The 25,446-nt window shown below is 37.0% G+C and overlaps 2 protein-coding genes across 3 annotated transcripts in view; one reads left to right on the top strand and one right to left on the bottom strand.

Annotated features, from left to right (window-relative positions):
* The window catches only part of LOC139136741 (neprilysin-1-like), a 27,507-nt gene extending 14,985 nt beyond the window's left edge, over window positions 1-12,522 (top strand). For both annotated transcript variants that reach the window (XM_070704556.1, XM_070704557.1), the window contains exons 10-23: window positions 2,076-2,162; window positions 2,691-2,815; window positions 3,258-3,480; window positions 3,938-4,036; window positions 4,362-4,439; window positions 4,914-5,017; window positions 5,383-5,441; window positions 6,165-6,216; window positions 6,502-6,569; window positions 8,196-8,326; window positions 8,748-8,813; window positions 9,086-9,184; window positions 9,775-9,851; window positions 10,376-12,522. In XM_070704556.1, coding sequence (XP_070560657.1) covers window positions 2,076-2,162; window positions 2,691-2,815; window positions 3,258-3,480; window positions 3,938-4,036; window positions 4,362-4,439; window positions 4,914-5,017; window positions 5,383-5,441; window positions 6,165-6,216; window positions 6,502-6,569; window positions 8,196-8,326; window positions 8,748-8,813; window positions 9,086-9,184; window positions 9,775-9,851; window positions 10,376-10,475 — 1,368 coding nt within the window. In that variant the 3' untranslated portion in view covers window positions 10,476-12,522. The remainder of the gene's footprint in view (window positions 1-2,075; window positions 2,163-2,690; window positions 2,816-3,257; window positions 3,481-3,937; window positions 4,037-4,361; window positions 4,440-4,913; window positions 5,018-5,382; window positions 5,442-6,164; window positions 6,217-6,501; window positions 6,570-8,195; window positions 8,327-8,747; window positions 8,814-9,085; window positions 9,185-9,774; window positions 9,852-10,375) is intronic.
* On the bottom strand, window positions 12,512-25,446 carry LOC139136742 (N-acetylneuraminate lyase-like). The gene is made up of 13 exons (XM_070704559.1): window positions 25,390-25,446; window positions 24,654-24,747; window positions 23,564-23,628; window positions 23,197-23,267; window positions 21,881-21,968; window positions 21,205-21,262; window positions 20,895-20,970; window positions 20,408-20,500; window positions 19,953-20,098; window positions 18,849-18,895; window positions 17,241-17,325; window positions 15,673-15,712; window positions 12,512-13,977 (listed from the first exon to the last, which is right to left on the bottom strand). The coding sequence occupies exons 2-13, from the start codon at window positions 24,660-24,662 to the stop codon at window positions 13,826-13,828; spliced, it is 930 nt and encodes a 309-aa protein (XP_070560660.1). The 5' UTR covers window positions 24,663-24,747; window positions 25,390-25,446; the 3' UTR covers window positions 12,512-13,825.

Below are 25,446 nucleotides of genomic sequence, written 5' to 3'. Positions count from 1 at the left end.
CCATTTCGAGTTCTTTGCGGGTCGAAGTCACTATCTTTACGTCTAAAAAAGGTCGATACTCACTCGGATTCTTACCCCTTTGAGTGCAGTAATTTTTCCCACCAAAATTTCAGTGTAACATTTTACCAATTTTCATTAATCTGCTGTATTATATTTTGGTAGTTTTGGACAAAATGGCGAAAACTCTTCGTTTGCTACAATTTTTGACAAAATCTTGGGAAAAATCTATAAAAAAATCGTCTACATCTGGAAAAAGTTTTCGGTGATATATTCCATCAAGGCAACAAAAGTTGACCTTGGCACTCAAAGCGTTAATTTGTTCGATAGTCTGAGTTGGTGGTTATCCACGAAGCGAAATACAAATAGACCATGGTCGGTAACAGTTGGGACAGAGTAGGATGATCACTTTTCTAACAAAATCAGTGGATGTTGTATTTTTAGCTCCGCTGTCAGCGACGCGGAGCTTATCAAATAGGTTGATTATCCGTCGTCGTCCGTCGTCGTCCGTCGTCCGGCTTCCGGCGTCTGGCGTCCGGCGTCCGGCGTCGTCCGTCAACAATTGCCTTCTCCTCTGAAACCACAAGTCCAATTGCTTTGAAATTTTATATGCAGTGCACTTGGGGTGACCTTACTTCAGTTTGTTCAAATCATGGTGATATTTGCATATTTGTATTTTGGGGGCATTTTTTGGTGTTTTTGGTAAAAAAATCTTCTTCTCTGAAACCACTCGTCCGATTGCTTTGAAATTTGATATGCAGTTTGCTTAGGGTGACTTTGATATGCAGTTTGCTTAGGGTGACTTAAATCAGATTTGTTCAAATGGTGGTGAAATTTGCATATTTGTATTTTTAAGGCAATTTTTGTCATTTTTGGTAAAAAAATCTTTAAAAATCTTCTTCTTCAAAAGTACTGGTCAGATAGCTTTTATATTTGGTACATATGTCCCTAGGGATGATCTATTTCAGATTTGTTCAAATTGTGCAGAAATATGCAAATTTGCATTTTAAGGCAATTTTTGCCATTTTTGGTCAAAAAATGTATTTCTCAAAAAGTACTGGTCTGATAGATTTGAAATTTGGTATACAGGTTTCTATAGATGAACTAAGTAATATATATTGAATTTCTGATGAAATCTGTAATTTTGTATTTTTGGGGCAATTTTTGCCATTTTTGGTCAAAAAATGTGTATTTCCAAAACTAATCATCTGATAGCTTTGAAATTTGGTATACAGGTTTCTACAGATGAACTAAATGATATTTATTGAAATAATGATGAAATCTGCAATTTTGTAATTTTGGGGCAATTTTTGCCATTTTTGGTCAAAAAATGTATTTCTCAAAAAGTACGGTCTGATAGCTTTGAAATTTGTATACAGGTTTCTACAGATAAGCTTAGAATATTTGTTGAATTTCTGATGAAATCTGTAATTTTGTATTTTTGGGCAATTTTTGCCATTTTTGGTCACAAAATGTGTATTTCCAAAACTACTTATCTGATAGCTTTGAAATTTGGTATACAGGTTTCCATAGATGAACTAAATGATATTTATTGAAATAATGAGGACATCTGCAATTTTGTAATTTTGGGGCAATTTTGCCATTTTGGTCAAAAAATGCGTTTCTCGAAAAGTACTGGTCTAACAACTTTGGAATTTGGTATACAGGTTTCTATATATGAACTAAGTGTGATATTTTGAAATTATGATGAAATCTGCAATTTTTATTTTGGGGGCAATTGTTGCCATTTTTGGTCGAATATTTTGGTCAGAAAATTATTCTCAAAAAACTACTCATCAGATAGCTTTGGTTGACATGTTCTTAGGGATGATCGGATGTGATATATTCAAAGTATGATGAAATCTTCAATTTTGTATTTTTGCAGCTTATTTTAGCCACTTTTTTCTGGCCACTGCATTGAGTTATCAAAGATTTCCATGCACCTTCTTCGAATTCATCAACATGTGTCAAAAATAGTTATTCTCTAATAAACACAGCGGAGCTATATCGGCCGCTAGGTCGCTTGTGTTCGAATGTGTTTATCACTTGTTTCTCATCGGATTTCTGCTCATTTTCAGTTGACTTCGCCGGCAGAAAATCGCAGGGACATGGAGAAACTTTATAACAAAATGACACTCAGGGACCTGCAGTTTGACGTACCGCAGGTGAGACAACAGTTTTGATTGGCTCATTGCTTTATTATTTAATTTAATGAGGTAGAAATGAGAACTGTAAGCATAGCAGGTTCTTTACTGATCGCCGCAGGGAAAGGAAAATGAATCATTTTTCTCGACGTAGGTGTCATTCACTGTCGTTCAACATGTTTTGCAAAAAAGCGATATATGGCAACTGATTTCGTCATTCCGGGATTTCCTAATTCTTGCTGCATCTACATGTGCACTCTAGTCGAATCTCTCTCATACATTTTCTTCTGGATGTCATGTACAGTAAACCGACAAATGTATATTTGTAAGACAAAAAAGAACAAAAAACCTGTAGAACAAAAACACTATACAACTGATTTTTTAAGCTTCTCCAAGGTATTCTCGAGTTACCCGGGAAACTGCGGAAAAACAGATTCTGAAGTTCAATTATCGACGATTGATCATTGAGTGGCAGTAAACATCGATCATGATCCCAAATGATGTGCCTTTGCGCCAAACTAATTTGCTCTTCCGATTCAATATCAACAGGTCAACTGGGTCAATTACATAAATAACGCTAACTTTGTGTCTGTTGATCAATTGGAAGAGGTGATAGTCCGTGAACCAAACTACGTGAAAGAAGTTATGTCGTTAGTTTCTGATACAGACCAAAGGTAGTAGTATTATCGTCTTTTCCGGTTCTTATGCTCGTAGTCTACACAGTATTTCAATTATAACGCGAAATCCGTCAATTTGTCATACGAACTGATTTCTGTGTCAGAAAATGCTTGATGTGATCGTTATATTAGACATATTTAGAAATATAGTTTGCATGGCAACGTTTACTCTATTTGATTTTCAACTCCCTAAAGTCGCCACTTACAGATGACACAATTCATCACTTTATCTGCACTTTCACGTATTCTTTCTTTAGGTATTTGCAGCATATATTTTTCCATGAAATCTGCCTTCGTCAAGGATAATATTACTTTGTTTGCCACGCAACAAGTGCTTCTCGGTCAACTGATCACTTCTCTTCCTGTTGTTTCATGCTCAACGAAAACAAAGTATAGTACTTCATTTAAATCGCCACTTCTCCATCCAATTACCTTGCAGGACAGTGGCAAACTACCTCGTGTGGAGAGCCATCACGAATCTCATCGGCCAGCTGAGTTCCGAGTTCAGAAATGCAAATACCGAGTACTCTTCGGTAGTTTTCGGAAACAGGGCCGAGCAATCTCGGAACGAGACATGCATGAATCACATTAATTATGTGATGAGGTTTGCAACGGGGAGGTTGTTTATCAGTCAGCACTACGACGAGAAAAGTAAAGAAAGCGTAAGTGATATTTCAAAGTCCAACCACCAATTATCCAATTTGATTGGTCGATAAGGAGAGTCAGGAATATTTTGATTGGTCGTTAAGCTTAGTAAGGAATATTTTGATTAGATGTGCAACACCTTGCTGAATTGATACATTTTTATGACATAAACCTGAATGTAAAAGGCTAGCATAAGATCGTTTAAAATATAATTATGGATTTAAAATTAGTCCATCGCCTAACAAGACTACAAATGCAGCAATGTTGCATGCGGGTCATCGCTTGTTGATCGCTAGTTGATGGTAGGCTTTGCTTTGAGGGAAAAAAATGAACCAAAAAATCAAGACAACGGTCAACAGACGATTTGACACACAGACAAACATTCCGACCGGCATCCATCCCATCGTAATGTAGAAAAAAGTACGGACGTCGGCCTTATTTTAGTAACTTTCTTACATCTTCACCATCATGCAGACGAACAGAATGATTGACTACATTCAAAAAGCCTTTGGAGGTATGATTGATGAGTCGACATGGATGGACAGAGATACAAGGAACGTCGCTAAGGAGAAGGTAAACTCGCGTGTATGGCTACGATACTCTTTTGCTGTTTTGTCACAATATATGGTCTATTAACCTGTATTCATGTCATCTGTAAACACTGTTTAAGAGCTGAACATCATTTATTCAAGGGGTTCATAGATTAGAATCTAACTCCATGTGATCTATAAGGAACCAATCAATTCTCTCTTGTTTTTCACTCCTTGTATATTTCGTCGAAGACAATAGTAACTGCCTTATCTGCTGTGGTAACACACAATGGTAACCTTTGCATTTTGATATCTTGGCATCACTGATGACAGATTTCACTGACATTTGATGCTCGATATATTGTAAGGTTTGGACCATGCTGCGGAAGATTGGATATCCAGATTGGATTACCAACGACGACAAATTAAACGAATATTACAAATATGTAAGTAAGGTCATTGATGTATGTGATTTTTTTTATATACTTCACTGACAATCAGATGTTATATACATATATATATATATATATATATATATATATATATATATATATATATATATATATATATATATATATATATAATATCCTTTCAAGGGGTTCATAGATTAGAATCTAACTCCATACCTTCTATATGTATGTATGTATGTATGTATGTATGTATGTATGTATGTATGTATGCATGCATGCATGCATGCATGCATGCATGCATGTATGCATGTATGTATGTATGTATGTATGTATGTATGTATGTATGTATGTATGTATGTAAGTTCATTGATGTATGTATACGTGTGTTCACTGCACTTCAGCCAAGTATTTGATCGGCCTTCTTGCAAACTAGCAAATGTTTCCCATCCGGTACTTTTGATTATAGGACGGGTTTATGAAACGTATTTCTCTCATTTCTCTGTTTGACAGTTTAACTTTTCACCAGACTATCACTTTGGAAACTATCTTCAGTACGTCACGTGGCGCATTGCGAAGAATTTTGAGTATCTGAGAAAACCAGTCGACCCTGACGAGTAAGTATCAGTTACTAAGTCGTACGTCGACAGCGGCACGAACTATTTGTCGGCCCCAGTGTGGTCGCCAGATTTCTAGATTTTGCGTTCATGGCGCATGCGCCTGAGGATGATATGATTATATTATTCATACATCAGCTGCGAAACAAGACTGCGACGTGAGTGGTTTTTTTTTGTTAGTTTTTTTTTTTTTTTTTTAAGAATATGTAAGTCTGTTATTAGATAAGTACCAATAGAATAGCAATCCGAATGGTAAAAGTTACCTTAATCTCCGCTCTTTACTAAAAGCTTCAGGGCCTAATCTATATTTATGAAAATTATGCCTCGGAATAACCTGATGTATTTTTTTATTTTCCCTGTTTTAGATGGGGAGTTGGACCTGCTATTGTCAATGCATTCTATGATTTCACAAACAACGACATAAGTAGGTGTTATTTTGTGCATTTATCGAATAACTGTATGGCCGTCAACACGAAGCCGTCAATCATCCATAGTATTTTAGTGCAGCTATAGGCATTAATTTCAAGTCGTTTTTACATTTGATTCACGTTGCAATTAACAGACACAAACGTTGAGCTGAAAATGTGATGTTATTAGCGTACCTCGTGGAGTATGCAGGCGACATTTGTAGATCAATTGATGTCATCGGTCTTAAATGCTGTCTGAAGTACAGAGTGGGACAGTGCGGGAATTGATGTCGTATGGAAAGACAGAGGCACTTCTGTCAAATCATAGTTCATATTGTACACGATGAAAACACGTTCCGTGCTTATGTGTTAATTTACGTGGGTACAACCCGACGACGTCTTTCTTTTGTCCTGTCTGCGGACCTTACCATGCCATTTCCGAGTCAAAAACCCGCAATGTACGGTCGATATTTGCTGACACCGCTTCTATCAGAAGATGGAAATATTGCAATACCAATCTATGAATATTACGCCATGATTGCGGTTTTTCGCACAGTGTAGAAGAACCCGCGAAGTAACGAATTCACCACTCGACAACTAATGAAAATATCTCGAAAATGAATAAAATACACACACGAATAAACACTGCAAACGGATGTAACCACTTCAGCCGACGTAAATATTTAAAAGCATACAAGCCCTTCCTGTCTGTTAACATCCGAATGTAATTTTCTGCACAGCTTTCCCCGCCGGAATACTACAGGGGCTATATTATCACAAAGATTCGCCAAAGTAAGTCAAACAACACAGAGAATATTTGCAAGTCTTCGTGTTTGTTTGTTGTTTGTCTGTTTGTTTTTTGTCAGTTTGTTTTGTTTATATGTTTGTTCAGCAGGTTTGTTAATATTGGTTTTCTTTTGTCTCAGTTGAGTAATTAGCGAAGAGCAAACAGTTTTTTGGCGAACAAAAATACCGATGGCAATGGTATATAAAATACATGTTGTTATTTTTGACCTATGGTCAACATAGTTTACTTCGGTTTTAGAATTGACGATTCATTTTCATATCCCAAAACAGCTACTTAAATTTTGGCGGTATTGGAATTGTAATAGGCCATGAAATAACGCACGGATTTGACGACAGAGGTAAGTATATGCACTGAGTTCAAAGTTCACCATAACACGATTGGAACTAATTTGGGATGATTTGATGGTGAAGTAATGTCTTTAAAATCTGCAAATGTAAGCTAATCTGCTTTTCTTTTTACGGTACACACTTGTTTTTATGAATGATTTGTAATATTGAGACATTCAGCTTTAGGGCACTTAAGATTTTTTAGAAATTTGAAAAATATGAAGATCCAATTATCCCAAAGTAGTTCCAATCATGTACCAGCATACCAACAGCGAAATGTTGCCATGACTACGAAGGACCCTTTCAGCCCTTTCCACTGCTTCATCTTCATAATACAATTATTGTAAAACTGTTTTTACTATACTGTGGGTATTGTTTGTTTGTTTCAACCTCATATCTTACCTTTTAGTAGTTGCATTTCCACTATGGCAGCGATATAGTCGCCTAATGGGCAGTTGTTAATTGACTTATCTGGAGCTGTGGACATCGATATATAAGCCTTTGAGCGCCAAAGTCAATTTTTGTCACCTTTATAGAATATACCTTTTTTTCAGATTTTTGCCAAAATTTTCATAAAAAAACTGTAGCCAATGAAATGTGATATTCATTTGGTCAAAATTATCAAAACAATTGCAGAAAAATTGGTAGAATGTTGCACTAAAATTTTGATAGGAAAAACAACAGCACTCAAAGGGTTAAGTACTGGGTAAAGTCGTCGCTTGGCAGAGTGTAGCAACTCGATAGCTTGTAAAGTGAACTAGCAAGGTGACAGGTTGACATAGAAAACAATACACAGTACAGGGCGACTTTCAATTTATTTCCATGACATTGTAGGGAAGAAAAGTAGATCTATCGTCTTGCAAACATTTCCCCGGGGTCTGCTTTATATACTGATCAGTCATTGGTTTAACCCATGTGGGTCGGTCTTATTATCTCTATAAAATGATCTCTCGGATTTCACTTTTTGTATGCTCTCATGAAAATGAGCGGTGATATACTGCTGGTATGACAGGTCATGAGGCATCAGACATGTCTTCAAGCTGCACAGTCATGTTAAAAGCTGTATGCGACCCTTTACAGTTCCTGTCTTAGTGTACTGGCAAACACATCGTCGAAATTGATGATTAGGATGGGAACACGATTGGAACTATTTTGGGATAATTGGATCTTCACATTTTTCAAATTTCTCAAAACTCTTAGGTACCCTATAGGTGAATGTCTCAATATTAGAAATTACTCAGAAAAACAAGTGTGTAACGTAAAAAGAAAAGCAGATTAGCTTACATTTGCAGATTTTAAATAAAGACATTACTTCGCCATCTAATTATCCCAAATTTGTTCCAATCGTGTTTGGGTTTATTAATAGAGACACGGTAACTTCCGGATGGTTTACTGAAAATGACACGGCACTCAATCACCAGACTACTGTTACGTGAATCAAACTAGGTGAAAAAAGAGCATGCTTAATCTTAGCATTGAGGTACGAAGGTCCCTTCCATGATCTTAGTAAGCTGTTCGAATCTCGAAACAAAATGTGCGTCTCATCTGATGACGAGAACTCAACATTTCCCACTCATTTCCTCGCAGTAAGTTATAATTTTAGATTCACCATTTTTAACTACTTTTTCATGTATTAGGTCGACAATACGACAAAAACGGCAACTTGCAACAGTGGTGGACAGAGAACTCCATCAAAGCGTACAAAGAAAGAGCTCAGTGCATCGTTGATCAGTATGACCAATATTGGTTTGAGGAGTGTAATATGACGGTTAGTCTCTTTGTCTATGGCTGTGTGTGTGTCTGTGTCTGTGTCTGTGTGTATGTGTGTATGTATGTATGTATGTATGTATGTATGTATGTATGTATGTATGTATGTATGTATGTATGTATGTATGTGTATGTATGTATGTATGTATATGTACGTACGCATGTACGTACTTATGTACGTACGTACGTGTGTGTGTGTGTGTGTATGTATGTATGTATGTATGTATGTATGTAGTATGTATGTTGTATGCGCATGTACGTACATATACATATGTATCTATGTGCGTATGTATATGTGTATGTGCGTGCATATACGTGGACACATTTGCGTGCACGTGGAAGTATGATAGACACATTATGTATCACTCGATTTTCCCAATAATATGGAGTCTGGAAATTTTGGTTTCTCTTCATCATTTCAGCTGAACGGAGTTTTAACGCAAGGAGAAAACATTGCTGATAATGGTGGCTTGAAAGAGGCGTACAAGGTATTGCAGATATTATCTACCAACGAAAAATTGTCCTTTTGCTATGGAAATAAGGCAGCAGGCTCCTCCACGTGATCAAACGGCTTACAGGTCTGAAGTGTTTATCACTGAGCCCGTAAATAAGTCATCGGACTCCCTGTTAGGAAATTCTTCAACAAACAATTTATCCATGTATTCGACCTAAGTCTAGGTAAGATATCAACAGAAGCTAAATGATAAAATGAGAAATTTTGCATTTGTTGGTAACATTTCCACCACTGTCTATCTTACAGGGATATAAAATATGGCTGGCAGACAGAGGCGAAGAAGAGCCGTTACTTCCAGGTTTAAATCTCACACAGGAGCAGTTATTATTTCTTAATTTTGGACAAGTACGTCAGTTTTCCCATTTCCTTTGTAATTATAATTGAAGCTTAAGCGTTCGGCACTTGTAGTTCTTAATAAGTCAAGTAATAAGCTTTGTATTTCGTTCTATATGCATCTCTGTAAGGAAAGAAGAGTTGTAAATTAAGTAAACAAGGTCATTTTCAATTTTCTGTGTTATTATATCACAGCTTTGTTAATATCAGTGAATTTTTTGACGTCATACCCTCAGATTATTACTAATAAGGTATCCGATTATCCAACATTGTGGCCCCAAATGTTTTCTGCATCTACGAATTCTTTGGCATTGCCAAAACTAAAAAATAGCAATAATGTACACCCTCCTAGCCCATAATGGACTCAAGCAAATTTTGCACTCCATATTATATTGTGCAAAGTTTGCTTTCCATTGTGGGCCAGGAGGGGGTACATTATTGCTCAAATAAAAGAAGTTAGATATCGTATTTTCGACGTAGATCGGGTGCTATTCAAAAGTGACCATTGCAGAAAACTATCCAAGCTACCGAAATGTATTAATGCAACATCAAAATGAATCTAACAGGTTGGTGTACGCTCTTACTTTGTCATTCGGTTTCAGATTTGGTGCAGCAAGTACACAGAACAAGGCGCGAGAAACAAAGTATTGTCTGGTGCCCACAGCCCGGGTAGATACAGGTACCGGTAGATTATTTACTCATGACAGTTTTATGACGCAAATATATATGTAATAACAGACGCCGAAATGTTTAAATTTCTAAACGTATATTACACAGCCAATATCGCACTGTGCTTATGGGCATCCCTAAATATAACAAGGTGCTTTGTCGCCCTTGTAGACTATCATTGTCATGGGTTGAACTTCAATCTTCAAGAAACGGCCATATTAAAAGGGTTTTAGTTGTTTCCTACCTATTCCACTATCCCGAATTTATTTGACGCCAAAAAACCTTGATTTCGTCCGGAAAACTGGGAAAAACGAAAAAAGAAAAGAAAAGAAAAATTAAACTGAGACAAATGTGGAAACTGAACATTAAAGCCATTTTATCAGAGATATTTTGTGAGCAACTTGCGTTACTATCAAAACAATGTGACAAATAGCAAGAGTTGTTACAACACTCCATTATTCTTTGTTTCATCCTAACTACAGTCCCTCAACAGATGGCGCACTGTATCCTAAACCTTTGTGTTTCTTCCTTTAGGTGCATAGGAGCGCTGTCAAATTCTCCCGAATTCGCTGATGCATTCAGTTGCCCCGTCAACAGCACGATGAACCCTGCCAACAAATGCTCAGTTTGGTAGATTTTGCGGTGCAGGTCTGCATCGAATCGTCTGCGGCGAAACACGTGGTGGAAAGACATTCATAGAGATACACAAGTGTGACTGCTCGTTATGACGACACATAACATTTTTTGCGAAATTATATCATACAATCTCGTCCAGCTCGGGGATGATCATGTTGTTCAAATCTAAGTGAAACACATTACAATCTTCAGCCTGCCAGTGAGATAACTTTACTAGACAGTGGGAGCGAAAATCCCTTTGTGAAATATTGCAGTTGATTAAAAGTCGTGGCTCTGTCCCTACAAAGGATGGGTCACCAGATCTGTAGAGGTGTGCTCAGAATTCTGCCACGCAACCTTTTTTTTCGCGTCCCGAAATTTGAAAAAAAACCCCGGATTTTGCGCATTTAGCATACTATAGTTCCAAAATTTACACTTTTATCGGCTGACCTCACTGTGAATTTCTTTGTAGAAATATATATGCCTGCAAAAAGTATTTTTTGGCAAGCTTGCCTCCTCCCCTCCTTATAACTCTCCTCCCTCCCAAGATCTTATGATCCGTCACTTGTGATTTTCCTCCCTGAGTACACAAATTATTGTAATGTGCCATGTAGGCGAAACGCACAATAAGAATAGAAAATGTTGCATCACACTCTGCCTGAGAAACCCCTGAAACGATAGTCTATACATAAGAGAAAACAAAAGCAGTGCTCAAAATTTACCAATATATGAAATCAAAAATACTATGTATGGCCAAAATTACTACTTTCTATTTACAACTCTGAATTCAATTTTACAGCTCGGCATTTCTCTCGACTTGCCTTATTACCATTATATATTGATTTTACAAGTCGACTTTCTGTGTCTCTGTCTACATTGTAGTTTACTTTCGTCTACTCGACTTGCTACTTCTGATCATTTCAGTGTTTCACAATTCAGTGTTTCACAGTTCAACATAATAGCTCTCCGTTTTATCCCTTTAAATTTCATTTTTACAATTTATAATTACAAATTCCCATTTTGCTTTTCGAAATGCCGTGTGACACTTGTCATGAAGGTTGAATCTGATGACTACATTTAAGAGCGCCAGAAGAATTCAGTCTTGGAGAATATAGATTTTGCAGAATTCGAATTCGATATGTTAGAGCGACCTCTATCGATGTAGGGTTGACTTTTCCTGACCTTCGACTAAGACTCAGATTCAGACGCAGATAGACCTTTAGAACCTTATCCATAGCTCTTGTAGGATGAAGACGTCCTTTGACTTGCAATCGTGTCTATTTGTTTAAAATTGAATTCTGAATAGAATGTTGAGTTTTAAAACTTGAATTCAGAATAGTAAAATAGACAGTTGTCATTTTTGGCATGGATTGGACACCACAGTCTGTGCTTGGTGTTCAGTCTCATATTGGAAGCTTTCACGTACATGCGAATGACACGAGATAAATGAGCCTGCAATTTTTCAGTTTTGAAAATAACTTCGTTCAGCATTATATGAGGCATAAACTTCAAAATGGGGGGATTTTGTGGGCATCTCGGATCTGGGAACAATTGCCTCGCATGCATGTGAGACAATGAAACATCTGTCATCAGTTCAGACAAAGCTAACTAACCAGCTGCAAAATTTCAAGAATATTTTCCATTCTTGAAAGAATCCAGTTCATTAATAAAAAATTACGAGAAACAAAGAATAGTGAGTGTGACAGTGAGTTCACACAATGAATCTTTTACCAGTACCTCATAAAATATTTTTGCATTTTACTATTGGTTGACTTCAACATTTATTTGAACAATTGCCACAGCAATAACCGTGGCAACACTGCAACCTGAGACCTACCTGTCACGGTATTTCTGTGTCCAAGAACTCTTAATATTCAAATTATAATTATTGTATTACCTTTAATACAAATAACTGCATTTCTTAAAGTCATTTTTTTCAATGTACTGTAAACCTCATATAGTAACTTTTTGTGCAGTACATGCATTTTGTAAAATCTTTCAAACTACTATCTTTGTCATGTATATTAATAGAAAATTAAAATCACCACGAGAATATATATTTAATCCATACACTTTTATTTTCAACTTTTTTCACAGATTTCCAAAAGTATTAACATTTTTCTACAAATACTTTATATTTAATTTTGATATGGTGTCAATTAAAATGATAGGTTGGGAAACCACATCCAAAGTCGATGAGTGTTTTTTGTGTGTCCAACATACATGTATTTCCCTGATTGTAATTTTCCCCTTTAGTACATCTCCCCACCTATACTGAATTTACTACATGAATTCAATGACCCATTCACAGTCAAGATTAGAGGAAATGTAAGAAAAGTCTGATAATTTTGAAGAAATGGAAGACCCTTGATAATAACTTTGTAAAGGCAGCACATCATTATATGTAAATTGATTTCAAGCAGAAATTATGCGATAGTAGTGATTATCACACCTGAATAACTGAAAGACTCTCTCACTCTCTGAGTATGCTTAAATGTTTGTACTTCTCTTTCCTACATACTATGTTGCACTGCATTGTGACATTCCGCTGGCATGCACGTGCTTTTTAAGCACATTTTACATGATTTGCAGACAAAATTTTGTAGGCAGAAAATCTACATGAAAAATGTCTGTTCAAATACGCCGGGTCTTTCCCAGGAAAACCTAACAATACCTCCACATGCAGCATGTGGGTAAACTAAAGCAAAGAATTCATCACTTTGGCCATATGTAAAATAACACAACAGTTTAAAAAGAAACGTGCTGATTTTTCTCATTTTGTCACAAATGAATAAATCTGAATCATTGATCATGTGAATCCCTGGAGATAGATAAAACCAATGCAAAAAAGACTCCCTAGCTTCCCTTGAAATATTGACAAAAATATTCTGAATAATAAAAAGTTCTCAATTAAGTAAATCTTGGCAAAATCAGAATGGAATAGTCCCTATAAACCTACAAACTAAATACAAGAAAAACAACAGGACCACTTAGTATATTATGAACCCCTATTGCCTGAGCTGAATTTTAATGACATTACAACTAGAAAATTATTGCTGAAAAACTGCAAGCCTCAGTAATACAAAACTTCAGAAAGAGGTTCAATACTGTGTTGGTAGACCTTGAACTCAATATCAGGTGTATAAAACCAATGCGTATGGTTCCAACTATCATAGTTTAACAGATAACCAAGCTTTATCCACATGAGATTGTTGAATTTAATGCATGTTTTGCCTGAGATTAAGAGAATTCTGGCAAATTATTTCATTTTTCAAAAGAGTTCTGAATAGGGGCAAAATGCTCCTGACCTGACATGTTTACTTAGAGTACTGACAAGCATTACTAGTTTTTGTCACTCAATGACATGATTTATTTTATCATTTCAAAGTATTTGATCTCTTCCAAGTCCTTCTTCAAATTTTGAATTTGTTCTTCAGACAGATCTGCAAATGGATACCTGGCAGGTCCACAGTCAAATCCACTCAGGGCCATGATATGTTTGTGCACACTTGGATCAGCACCTATGATAAGATACATTAGACGGATCAGTAGCCGGAACTTCTCATGAATTGGCGATTTCTTGTTCTACTCCCCAAAGCGTGTTGAAACACCCACTATCTTGCATGTTAACATAGTGTTCTACATGTAAAATGCACTGCTACTGGTGACATTAGAATTCTAGTCTGGATCAGAATTCACTTGTTAACAATTACAGTGTGGTCTACACATGTACAGACTCACTATAGGGAAAAATGCGTGACTAGAGTGAGAAACTGACGCTTTCTCGCAATCGGTGAGAATCTGTTCTTATTCTCACCGCTGTTGGTGAGAAAATTTAATCTCCACTGGAGATTGGTGAGAAATGCACTCCTTGGCGAGAATCAAGTGTGACAACAATTCTCACCGGTGAGAATGGAAATTCTCACTAAGTACAGCAAGAATTGAAATTCACTGGCGAGAATCATCAAGACTCGCCGTTCAGAGTCTCTATGATTCTTGCCAATGAATGGCGAATCTGATGATTCTCGCCAGTGAATTTCAAGTCTCGCTGTACTTAGTGAGAATTTCCATTCTCACCGGTGAGAATTTATTCTCACACTTGATTCTCGCCAAGGAGTGCATTTCTCACCAATCTCCAGTGGAGATTAAAATTTTCTCACCGACAGCGGTGAGAATAGAACAGATTCTCACCGATTGCGAGAAAGCGTCAGTTTCTCGCTCTAGTCACACACTTTTTCCCTATAGTGACTGAGTAGAGAAATTGAATACTGTGTATCTCAACACACTTTGGGGAGTAGAACAAGAAACTGTAACTCACATTAAAAACAATACTTGTGAAAAAATCATCAAAAGTAAGTTGAGTTTGTGCCACAGACATACAGCATCAGTTGTCTTTTATTGCCCTTGAAGAACATTTGTCTCCTCCCGCCCCTCGCCCCCCCCCCCCCCTTCTTCATTACCAAAGCACTCGGGTTTCTTAGGGGGTGTTCTGAGCTTTATGAAGCAACAATCTGTTCAATTTATGGTGATTTGAGAACACAATTAGTGTGAGCTAGATTTCCTCCTTCTGGCCATGTTTACTGACCAGGTAATAGGCTACAAGAAAACAGTGGATGCAATGCTATTTTGAACAGGAAAACTCATTCTACAATTTTTTAAGGCAGCCCTCAAACAAACAGATACCAACAGTTACGTGATGAGTGCAATTCAAAATAACAACATTAAGAAATTTTAATGAATCATTTATTAAATTGGTATTAAAGTAGTACGAACGTCAAAATTGAAAGACTGAAATTTTTTCTCGAACTTTCAACCGTAATTACTTACACAGGGGGTCACGTTGCAAAGTTTGGTACCAGTGAAACAAATTACTCAACATTTACTGATATTTGAAATTCAAAATAGCCTCCATCCCTGTGTTAACTCTATTTGGAAAAATTAAATTTTCGATTTTCACAAAAGTGAAAAAATGAAAACTTTCCTACCATTTGTTCAAAATGAGCCCCCAACAAGTGGTAGGCCGAAAAAACTATTGTACATGTTTGTGAGTCTAAATATCTGTCCCCGAGGCGCATTCTACATGTAACTTAACCTGTTCATCCCCAATTCCCTGTAAACAGGTCCACAATCACCATTGCTGACAATGGGTTCAGACCAAACCATGGTGATGAAAGGGTTAAACAGCACTCCTGTTGACTGATACAAATAGTACTCACCATACTTCCTTAGAATATGTATGAACTTGTGTTGTTGATACTAAACAGAAAAAAAAACAAAACAAAGAAGTCAAGCCTGTCATGGTTTGTAAAATGATTAATAACAATATTTAGAAAAAAATACCGAATAGAATGCCCTTGAGAATGCAGCAAACAAGATTTTGTTGATAAAAAGAGCATAAACTTGTTCAAAGTTGACTGCTATTACCATTAGTCATCATTGCTCATTTATTCTCTGAATTAACTGTGTAAAGGAATCACAAATCTTCCTTGAAATGTAAATATATGTGAATCCTAAGCGATCTCCATGTGGCAAGGAGAATGCACATTTTTCATCTTTTTGCAGTCAAAACTACAGAATTTACTTGTCTATACACAGACTTCACTTGTCAGACTTGAGTTGATGTTTATTTTGATTCTTAAATAATCCAGTTCGTGGTTACAGGTTTCTTACTAAATACAGCTGCCGCAACTGTAAAGATGTCTTTCAGTATTCATTGTTACACTAGCTGTCACCTACTGAGTGGTACTTTTGCCATTCTTGCATGAGTAATTTACAAAAAATACCGCAATTATTACAGTGTCGCTCACATTTGATCAGAATTGGTACATACCAGTATGGGTACCAAAGATCAACAATTAAAGTGCAGGAAAATTCTATTTTCCATGTTATGACAATGATTTCTGCACAGTACAACCAGAAAAAATACAAGAAATATTTAAACCAGAAAAACAAGTTGACAAAAGTTGGACATGCTGCTACAGAGAAATTGATGTTTTGATCAAAAAGGGCAAAAATTGTCCTAAAAACACAAATATTGAAATTTCACCACTTTTTTAGCAAACCGCCACTCAGCTTGTCAAAAGATGACCTGCAACATTTCGCGAAATCTATCAGCAATATAAATCACTGGGCCATATGTATGTTGTAGTTACAGCACACAATCTTATTTGCACTAGTGATATGGATGTACATTGTAACCTCAGACAGCGTCGAACTAAAATAAATTATAAAGCTGAAAATTTACTCAGAAAAAAAAATTAGCACAGCTTTTCTTATTTGAAAAAATTTTTTTTAGAAATTTACAATTGTAGAATAAAAATGTTCACAATTTCATTGTGACAACCCCTCCCAAGATCTAATGGTCCATCCCTTAGTTTGAGCAGGTCTGTTAATATGTAACAGTTCATAAACAATGACAGGAAATGACTCAAGCTCAGTGGAGTAGCATGCTGCCATGCCACACTCCTGAACATTTGCAGAATTTCCCTTTTTCTACCTCATTTGCACATTTTTGACACTGATGTGTTCATTTGAACAAATTCACATCTCAACCCCTACATCTACCTGTACACCAAATACTGAGACGGTAGCTTTGGCGGTATGGGAGCCTTTGTGCGTGACGGACATACATCCGCACATACCCACAAATATACAGACACAGACGCCACTCAGACTCATCATATAAGCTCTTTTGGTATTTATATATAAAACCAAATATGAGCTAAAAATTGTAATAAAAAAAAATGTGGACAAATATATATTTTTGCATATTAATGAACCTGACCTGTAACTGCCTGGCGGTGTCAATGTCACCTCTGTGGAAAGCCTCATAGATTCTGTTGTTGAATCTTCCAAGGAAGTTGTGAGTACTGCAAGAAGATGGGAGGGCTTGTCAAAGGAATTTCTTTCACTCTTAGTGTCCTTCAGATAAAACTTTATATCCAACGATGCAAATAAACAACATCTAACTGAGCACTGAACATTAATATTCTGAAAAAGTCATCGTTGATGACACAGTCCCCACTTGTTAAGGGGTACTTTGATTACAGGTCCTCAGAGAGGATAGAGTCCTCTTCATTAGGTCTGTGATAAAAATACTTATGAATAAATTCGCTTGATACATGTCTGAGTTGTAGTTCAGGACATGAAAAAATCGTAATAAAATGGCCACATGGTGGCCATATTTGATGGTATCACAAAACAAATAATGTGCATATGTCTGACATAGGTCTTGTCCTTGTAGCAAATTTGATTAAAATTGGTTGAGATATGCCTGAGTTATGGCTTGTACATGAAAAAATCATAACAAAATGGCCGCACAGCAGCCATATTGGATTGTATCACAAAACAAATTAATGTGCATATGTATGACATTGGTCAATCTCCTTGTACCAACTTTGAATAAATTCGCTTGATACATGTCTGAGTTATGGTTCTGGACATGAAAAAATGTAATAAAGTGGCCACATGGCGGCCATATTGGATCGTATCACAAAACAAATCAATGTGCATGTGCATGACATAGGTCAATGTCCTTGTACCAAGTTTGAATAAAATCAGTTGACTTATGCTGAGTTATGGCTCTGTACATGAAAAAATCGTAACAAAATGGCCGCACAGCAGCCATATTGGATCGTATCACAAAACAAATTGATGTGTATAGCTATGACATTGGTCAATGTCCTTGTACCAACTTTGAATAAAATCTGTCGAAACATGCCTGAGTAATGGCTCTGTACATGAAAAAATTGTAACAAAATGGCCGCACGGCGGCCATATTGGATCGTATCACAAAAAAATTGACGTGCATATCTATGACATTGATCAATGTCCTTGTACCAACTTCGAATAAAATCAGTTGAAACATGCCTGAGTTATGGCTCTGTACATGAAAAAATCGTAATAAAATGGCCGCCTGGCAGCCATATTGGATCGTATCACAAACAAATCGACGTGCATCTGTATGACATATGAAGTAATCCTTGTACCAAGTTTGAATGAAATCGCTCCAGGCATCTCTGAGATTCTGCGTGAACGGACGGACCATCACAACGCACGGACCATGACCAAACCTATAAGTCCCCCCGGACGGTGTCCGTGGGGACTAAAATACAGTCTCAGGCCGGACTTGCGTAACAATGCAAAGTTCCTTCTTTACCTTCAAGAGACACATAGGCATTTCTGTCACAGTTATATTAAAATCACATTTTAGGCAAACACATGTACTAACCTAATGGGTAATATTGACAAAAAATTGAAGCTGATCTCTTTGAGTTCATGGTCCTTCCATTTTAATACCAATAACACAGGAATGTAATGCTCATCTTTTTATTTTTTCAAAATTTTGGCATCGAAATTGTGGAATGCTATGTATCAAATTTTATAGGCTTACCTGCCAACAAATGCCTGCCCACCAAGACACAAGGAAGGCAAAAGTAGCTGGAAAGAGAGAAACAAAGAAAATCAGATGTAAATATTTTGACCAGATTATGAAAAATGTGCAATTATACGGTGTCGCTCACATTTGATCAGAATTGGGTACACACCAGTATGGGTACCAAAGATCAACAATAAATGTTGTTTCTATCTGTTCAGTGCAGGAAAATTCTACGTTGATGTTATGACAATGATTTCTGCACAGTACAACCAGAAAAACAACAAGAATGACAGAAGTTTGACATACTGCTACAGAGAATTGATGTTTTGATCAAAAAAGGGCAAAATTGTCCTAAAAACACAAATATTGAAATTTCACCACATTTTTTGCAAACAGCTTCTCAGCTTGTCAAAAGATGATCTGCAACATTTTGCGAAATCTATCAGCAATATAAATCACTGGGCCATAAGTAGTTACAGCACGCAATCTTATTTGCGCTAGTGATATGGATGTACATTGTATCCTCAGACAGCGTCTAACTAAAAAAAATTATAAATCTGAAATTTACTAAGTAAAAATATCAGCACAGCTTTTCTGATTTGGAAAAATTTTTTTTTAGAAATTTACAGTTGTAAAAAAAATGTTCAGAATTTCATTGTGACCACCCCCTCCCAAGATCTAATGGTCCATCCCTTAGTTTGAGCAGGTCTGTTAATATGTAACAGTTCATAAACAATGACAGGAAATGACTACAGGTCATTGGAGTATCCTGTTTCAGCCATTGGCATGCGACCACTCATTAACATTTGCAGATTTTCCTTTTTCTTTCCTCATTTGCACATTTTTGACACTGATGTGTTCATTTGAACAAATTCACATCTCAACCCCTACATCTACCTGTACACCAAATACTGAGACGGTAGCTTTGGCGGTATGGGAGCCTTTGTGTGTGACGGACATACATCCGCACATACCCACAAATATACAGACAAGACGCCACTCAGACTCATCATATAAGCTCTTTTTGGTATTTATATATAAAACCAAATATGAGCTAAAAATGGGGACAGATATCATTATGCATCTACAGATACGAGACTATGGTGTGCTTGTACTTACCTCATCCCTGGAGCTGAATGTCTGGTATTTTCCGCCGCTGTGCTGCAAGCACCGTGACAAATCATACAGGTCCTCACTTGTGAATTTCATTCCGTGGAATGTTGGCACTTGGTCCTTCACAGCGTCTAGAAGTGTTTCCATGGCAACTAGAAACAATCAAATCATGAAATCAAGACGAGTGTGATTGGAAATTTCACAGTAAATATGTATTCTTTCTACTTTTATTCAAGTCATATTCACTCTAATTGGATATGGTTTCGTGGCAGCCACACAAATCTAAGCTCTTCTTGAAATTTTGTAACACAGAATCTGACAAGGATTGTTGCTCCTTGTGGTCTTATTGACTATTGGAAAAAATTTTAAACACAGAATCTGTTCTACACAAATGTGTATTTTTATGATTTTTTGCCTTTCTCTATTTATTTTCATGATCTCTACAAAAAATATCGACTCACATGAGACTCCTGTCAGTTTGTCAAAGTGATAGTAAAACAGTGCAGTGTTGGGAGCTACTTCAGCAATCTGCTTCAGGTACACAACGATGTCATCTGTAAGAGAGATGTACATATGTTCTGGTTATGCATGCAATGTATATACACACACGTAGAGCTGAAAGATGTGCTGGAACAATGTAACATGTACTGTGGCACATCTGAATTGAATACAAGACTTGGCAGCACTCTATCATGGATCACTGGCTTGGCTCAACTGACGTGGCGCTGCCAGACTTGTCTGGGGAGAAACATCGTATCTCTTACTGCATGTACTGATGCTCCTTGGAGGGGCAGTGGTGATCATGGCTATATCTATTGATGGGTATGCTACAACAATATCTATTTCAAAGCGGTGATTTTTTTGTTGTTGTCATTCTGTCAGTGGTACTACAGTAATATATCACAGAGTGGTGACATCTACCACACCTAAGAATCAGCAACCACTTACCAACACATTTTGGTTTTAGAGGAACGGTTGGTATTGCGGCAATTGCCGGAACACCAATCTTCTCTGCATGTCTTGCCTAGTACATGAAAGAAGTATAATATGGCACTTGTAAAACGTTGGTGACAATAAATGAATGTGAGAATACAAGGTGGAAATATTTCAAGCGACACTGTGAATTAGCAAGATATTATAGACTGTTGTGATAGTTGTGTGTATAAGTCACAGTTTCACAATATTCTATCACTGGTCTGTAGCGTAATTGCAGGTGTTATGAGTATAATGATTTATAGCTTATCCATGGAGCACTTACCAATTCCTGTGTGGTTTTCAGATTTCCGGTACCAATCTGCAATATTATGGAGTCAAGCCTGCAAAGAAAACAAACAAAATGAACTAAAGAGAGAAAAAATTACATATAATTCATACCAATGATTGTCTTATTTGAGATATTGACTATCATTACAATAAAGCATAGCTCTTTTCAGCCCCATTTCAATGTACATGAGTTTACCAATTCTATTAAACCTGCCCACCCCTATATCTTGCTAGTGTTGCAGGTACAAGGCATCCAAAATTCAACAGTTTGCTGAGGGATGATTACAAATTTATGTCAAGAAATTATTTACACTATATCACAGATGCTGCTCTGTACAAAATTCACAGAACATCACTGGCTGTTACAGAGAAATCACTCAAACTGGCAGATTCATATCAATAAAAATACCATAGGGTATTAAATAATTTAATTTGCCTACAAGATATTGAGTTTAAGTTTTGAAAACTTGCACTCCGGCTCCTTGTCAGCAGAAAATAAAAACAAAGGAATTATGTTATAATTAAATATCTTCACTGTCTCCTCTACCATTGTTCATATGACACGCATGAATTAGAATGACATCACTCAAATGATGTGCATCTCTCCAATATGATAAAATTTGATCTAAGGTAGAACAAACATACACATTTATACATTTAACAGTACCTACTTGTTTTTACCAGCAGACAACCATTTTTCTCCTAGTATTTTTCTTTCCTCCACTGATAGTGAAAATCCTTCCCCTGTGGTGCCATTAACTGTAAATCAAATTTCCCAAAAGTAAAATGCATTCATCTTGACGATTGTGGAAATTACAAATCACAGAATCTGGAAAAACAAACTTCAGCTACTGTACTGTTGGAAGTAAGAATGTAAATACAAGTCATCCTGTAGAATGCCATATATTATTGCCTGAATACATGGATTTATGTGCCCGAGAGCAGGTGACAATTTGCCCGACGCAAGGAGGGCAAATTGTCTCCTGCTGCAAGGGCATATACCGGTAGACCCATCCATGTATTCAGGCAATAATAATTTTATTACATGCCTCTTCACAGTTAACTCTATATGACATTTAGTTATATTCTCAAACAATTTTACCATTATCGACCAGCATCAAACAGATTTAAAAGAAAGTCAAAATAACAGTTCATGCATGGATATTTTTCATCTAGTGTTAAGTGTCTGCCTTGACGTCGAAAACGTCAAAGGGCTTCACTGGACCGGGTAACTATGGAAACCAGTCAGTATATAGTTCACAAGGCCCGCCAACTCCCCGAATGTTCCTATTAAAATCAATGCACTGATTTGCGCTCACATCGAGGCATGTAATAATGATACCATTAGCCCTCATTATTGTGGAACTGCCAAGGTGGCAAATAGCAAAACTTGCCATTGTTTTGTGAGTAAGAGTCTGTGTGTATGGGATATTACCACAATTGTTTCTGGCTCAATACACGGCATAGGCCTCTGTAAATATTAGAAAGACAGGTTCAAAGTTTGAAAACAGAATTTTCATTTCTTACAACAGCTGCAGTACATTTGAAAGTAGTAGCGCTGTGATTGGCCATCTGCTGTCATTCTATGATTGCTTGATTAGTACACTGAATGAGCCAATGAGTGTACAGCAGCTGTTGTTAGAAAGGGTTGCCTGGGAAATCATGCTCTAAAATGCACAGAAGATCAAGTTTGATGCAAAGAGGATAACAGGTATGAATTTAGAGATGTAATTAGCAGCCATCGACGCTGGATATTGAATAAATTGTGCCTTATTTTTTGAGGTAAAGCCATCTCTCAACTCGGTGATGTGTGTATTGTGGCAATCGTGTTACAGAACTTTCTCTCTTTCTTGCTGTGTATCAAACCGCAAGCCACTTTGGATATTACTACATTAGTAAATGTGCAGTTTCTAAAGATGTCGTAATATCTGACAAATTTGACCTTTATCATTAAACAGCAATAGCATGACATAACAGCAAAACTCACCATAGACATTTTTAACGCCATCATTGCAAAGCTTGTCAACATAACCATCAATCTTGGACACGTCTATCTCCCTACAAGTAAAAAAGTGAGTGATTGTCAGAAATCAGAGTATTTTCCATGCCTGACTCAACATCATCATGCCAAATTGTATTTTACTGAAGATCTAGCTTGAGCAGTTGTATAGTAATAGCAAAACACTTTTTACTTTGTTTTAGAGGGCGGTGAGGGGAGAGCATAACAGCTACATCAAAGAGAGAGATACAAAGCTTTGCTTTTAACCAAATTCAGTCTACGACAGTGACCTTTGACCTATTTCACGACAGTTGGATAACAAAGTCAAATCTAGTCACAATGGAATTCGTCTTACCCATCTTTGGTCAGTGGTGTCACTGGTGCTGCGATGAGACCTTTGACTCTGAACCAGGGCACGCTCTGAAATTCAAGACAAGATACATGAAGTTGGCGTCCATAATTAGATGGAAATACCCTTTGATGCACTTGAAAGCCAAATCATTGAAAGTTCAATACACACACAGTATAGTTGTGAGAAAGAAATGTAAATTACAGCAAACTTTCAACTGTTTCAATTCTTCTCACAAGGTAGAAAATCAAAACTTGAAGTCTAGGATACGGGAATGCAAAGTGAAAACAAAGTTTTTGGTTACTGAGAAACTGATAATCGAACTACAGTTGCTTTTGTCTGCATTGGATGTACATGCTGTACAATAATTTTATGAAAAGGGGCAAAGTTCTAGAAAAACTCAAGGTGCAAAGGTTTTGGAAGTTACTGATTTGTTGAAAATGATCAAAGGAAACCACAGAGCACAGTTCTCCATACACTTTTAATACTATGACTGTGTGAATTTTCCGAACTATGAATTAACTGTTCAGTCATACAGTACATTGAGTTGAGCTTACAGTTTTCCATGACTTGCTTGAATTCTGCGATTTTCTTTATTTCTCATGTATTTTTGATTATGTTGAAATGTTTGAGTGGAGTAGACTAAGAATTCAAACCCACATGTGGAGGGGAGGGGAATAACTGGCTAGATTTGCATATAGTTCTATGATGTGCACTCCTTTCTGATGCTGTCGTCTTGATCTACTATTAATTTGCGTTCACTATGGACAGATAGTTTTCAGCGAACTAAAGAAAAATGGCTCCCAAACTTCAACTATGAATACGGGTATCCCTGAGGTTGCTCTGTATATGAAAACACATGAACACTGAAACCTGCGCTGAATTAAAGTGTGAAAACTTGTAAACAGTCAACTGAAAAACTAGATCACAGATCTTTTGCACTGCTACATAGATATTATTTTAAGTCTGAGTTTATGAACTCACAACCTAGACAGAATGGATCAAATGCTATAAAAATGAACAGATCTCAAGTCATGGAATTAAACACTGTTTGACAATGCACATTCAAGTGTTGTAAAAAACGAGTCAGAATTACCTTCTCCATGGAAAATCTCTTTGAGGACAAGTGAAGCTGCCTTTTTGTCAAAGTTTTGCAGACACCTGAATGGCCTAGCAGTGATGATCCACCCCTTGAGAAAACAAAAGTTGTCAGAAATCTTGTCGTTGAGGGCCCTAGACAGCAAACATACTACAGACAAAGTGTGACCTTTGGTAGCAGAATATAAAAGTGTAGCTACAAATCAAGACCTGCACGATCACAGTTACATAAATAATGTTTCAATGATGACATTATCAATAATCACGTCTGCATACGTAAAAAGTGATTGATAGTAGGGCCAGACCACATACATGCAGAGTTGTGACGCCATGCATGAAAAGGTGAACTTATTACAGTACCAGTATTATCCTACATTGAGTCGCTTAACGTAAGGTTACTTTCACCACAGTCCCTCTATCCACCATGGATTGTTGAGAACTCAGAACGTCATGGATATATAAAAGATGCTTAAACGCGTGCCCCTTGGAAAACCCTCCCTAAAAATCAACAACAACATTGTCAACAACAACGCCGCCTACTCCAAGCATGGAGGTTGTAACTTGAAGTGAGATAACGATTAACGTGTACTCATGGCTAATGCAGATCACCTACAGCTGGTCATTATTCATGCCCGGCTGCTGTCATGGAATTCGCTTTTGGACACTGCAGCAACCAGCTCTCCGGTTGCCTTGAAAAAAAATGTACGTAGGCGAAATGGCAGCGGTGAACTTACCGTCCGAATACAATGCCAATCCACTGAGTGCCAATCTGTGAGACATCTTCAGTCACG

The sequence above is a fragment of the Ptychodera flava genome, chromosome 7 (assembly GCF_041260155.1).
Source record: "Ptychodera flava strain L36383 chromosome 7, AS_Pfla_20210202, whole genome shotgun sequence".
Classification (NCBI taxonomy): domain Eukaryota; kingdom Metazoa; phylum Hemichordata; class Enteropneusta; family Ptychoderidae; genus Ptychodera; species Ptychodera flava.
The sequence above is the reverse complement of the archived record's forward strand: the minus strand, read 5'-3'. Positions and strand labels throughout refer to the sequence as shown.

Coding starts and splice junctions, on each gene's coding strand:
- LOC139136742 (XM_070704559.1), bottom strand. Junction 21,263..21,880: donor TTGTCTGCTGGTAAAAACAA/GTAGGTACTGTT, acceptor TTTTCTTTGCAG/GCTTGACTCCATAATATTGC. Junction 20,971..21,204: donor TGAAAACCACACAGGAATTG/GTAAGTGCTCCA, acceptor TTCATGTACTAG/GCAAGACATGCAGAGAAGAT.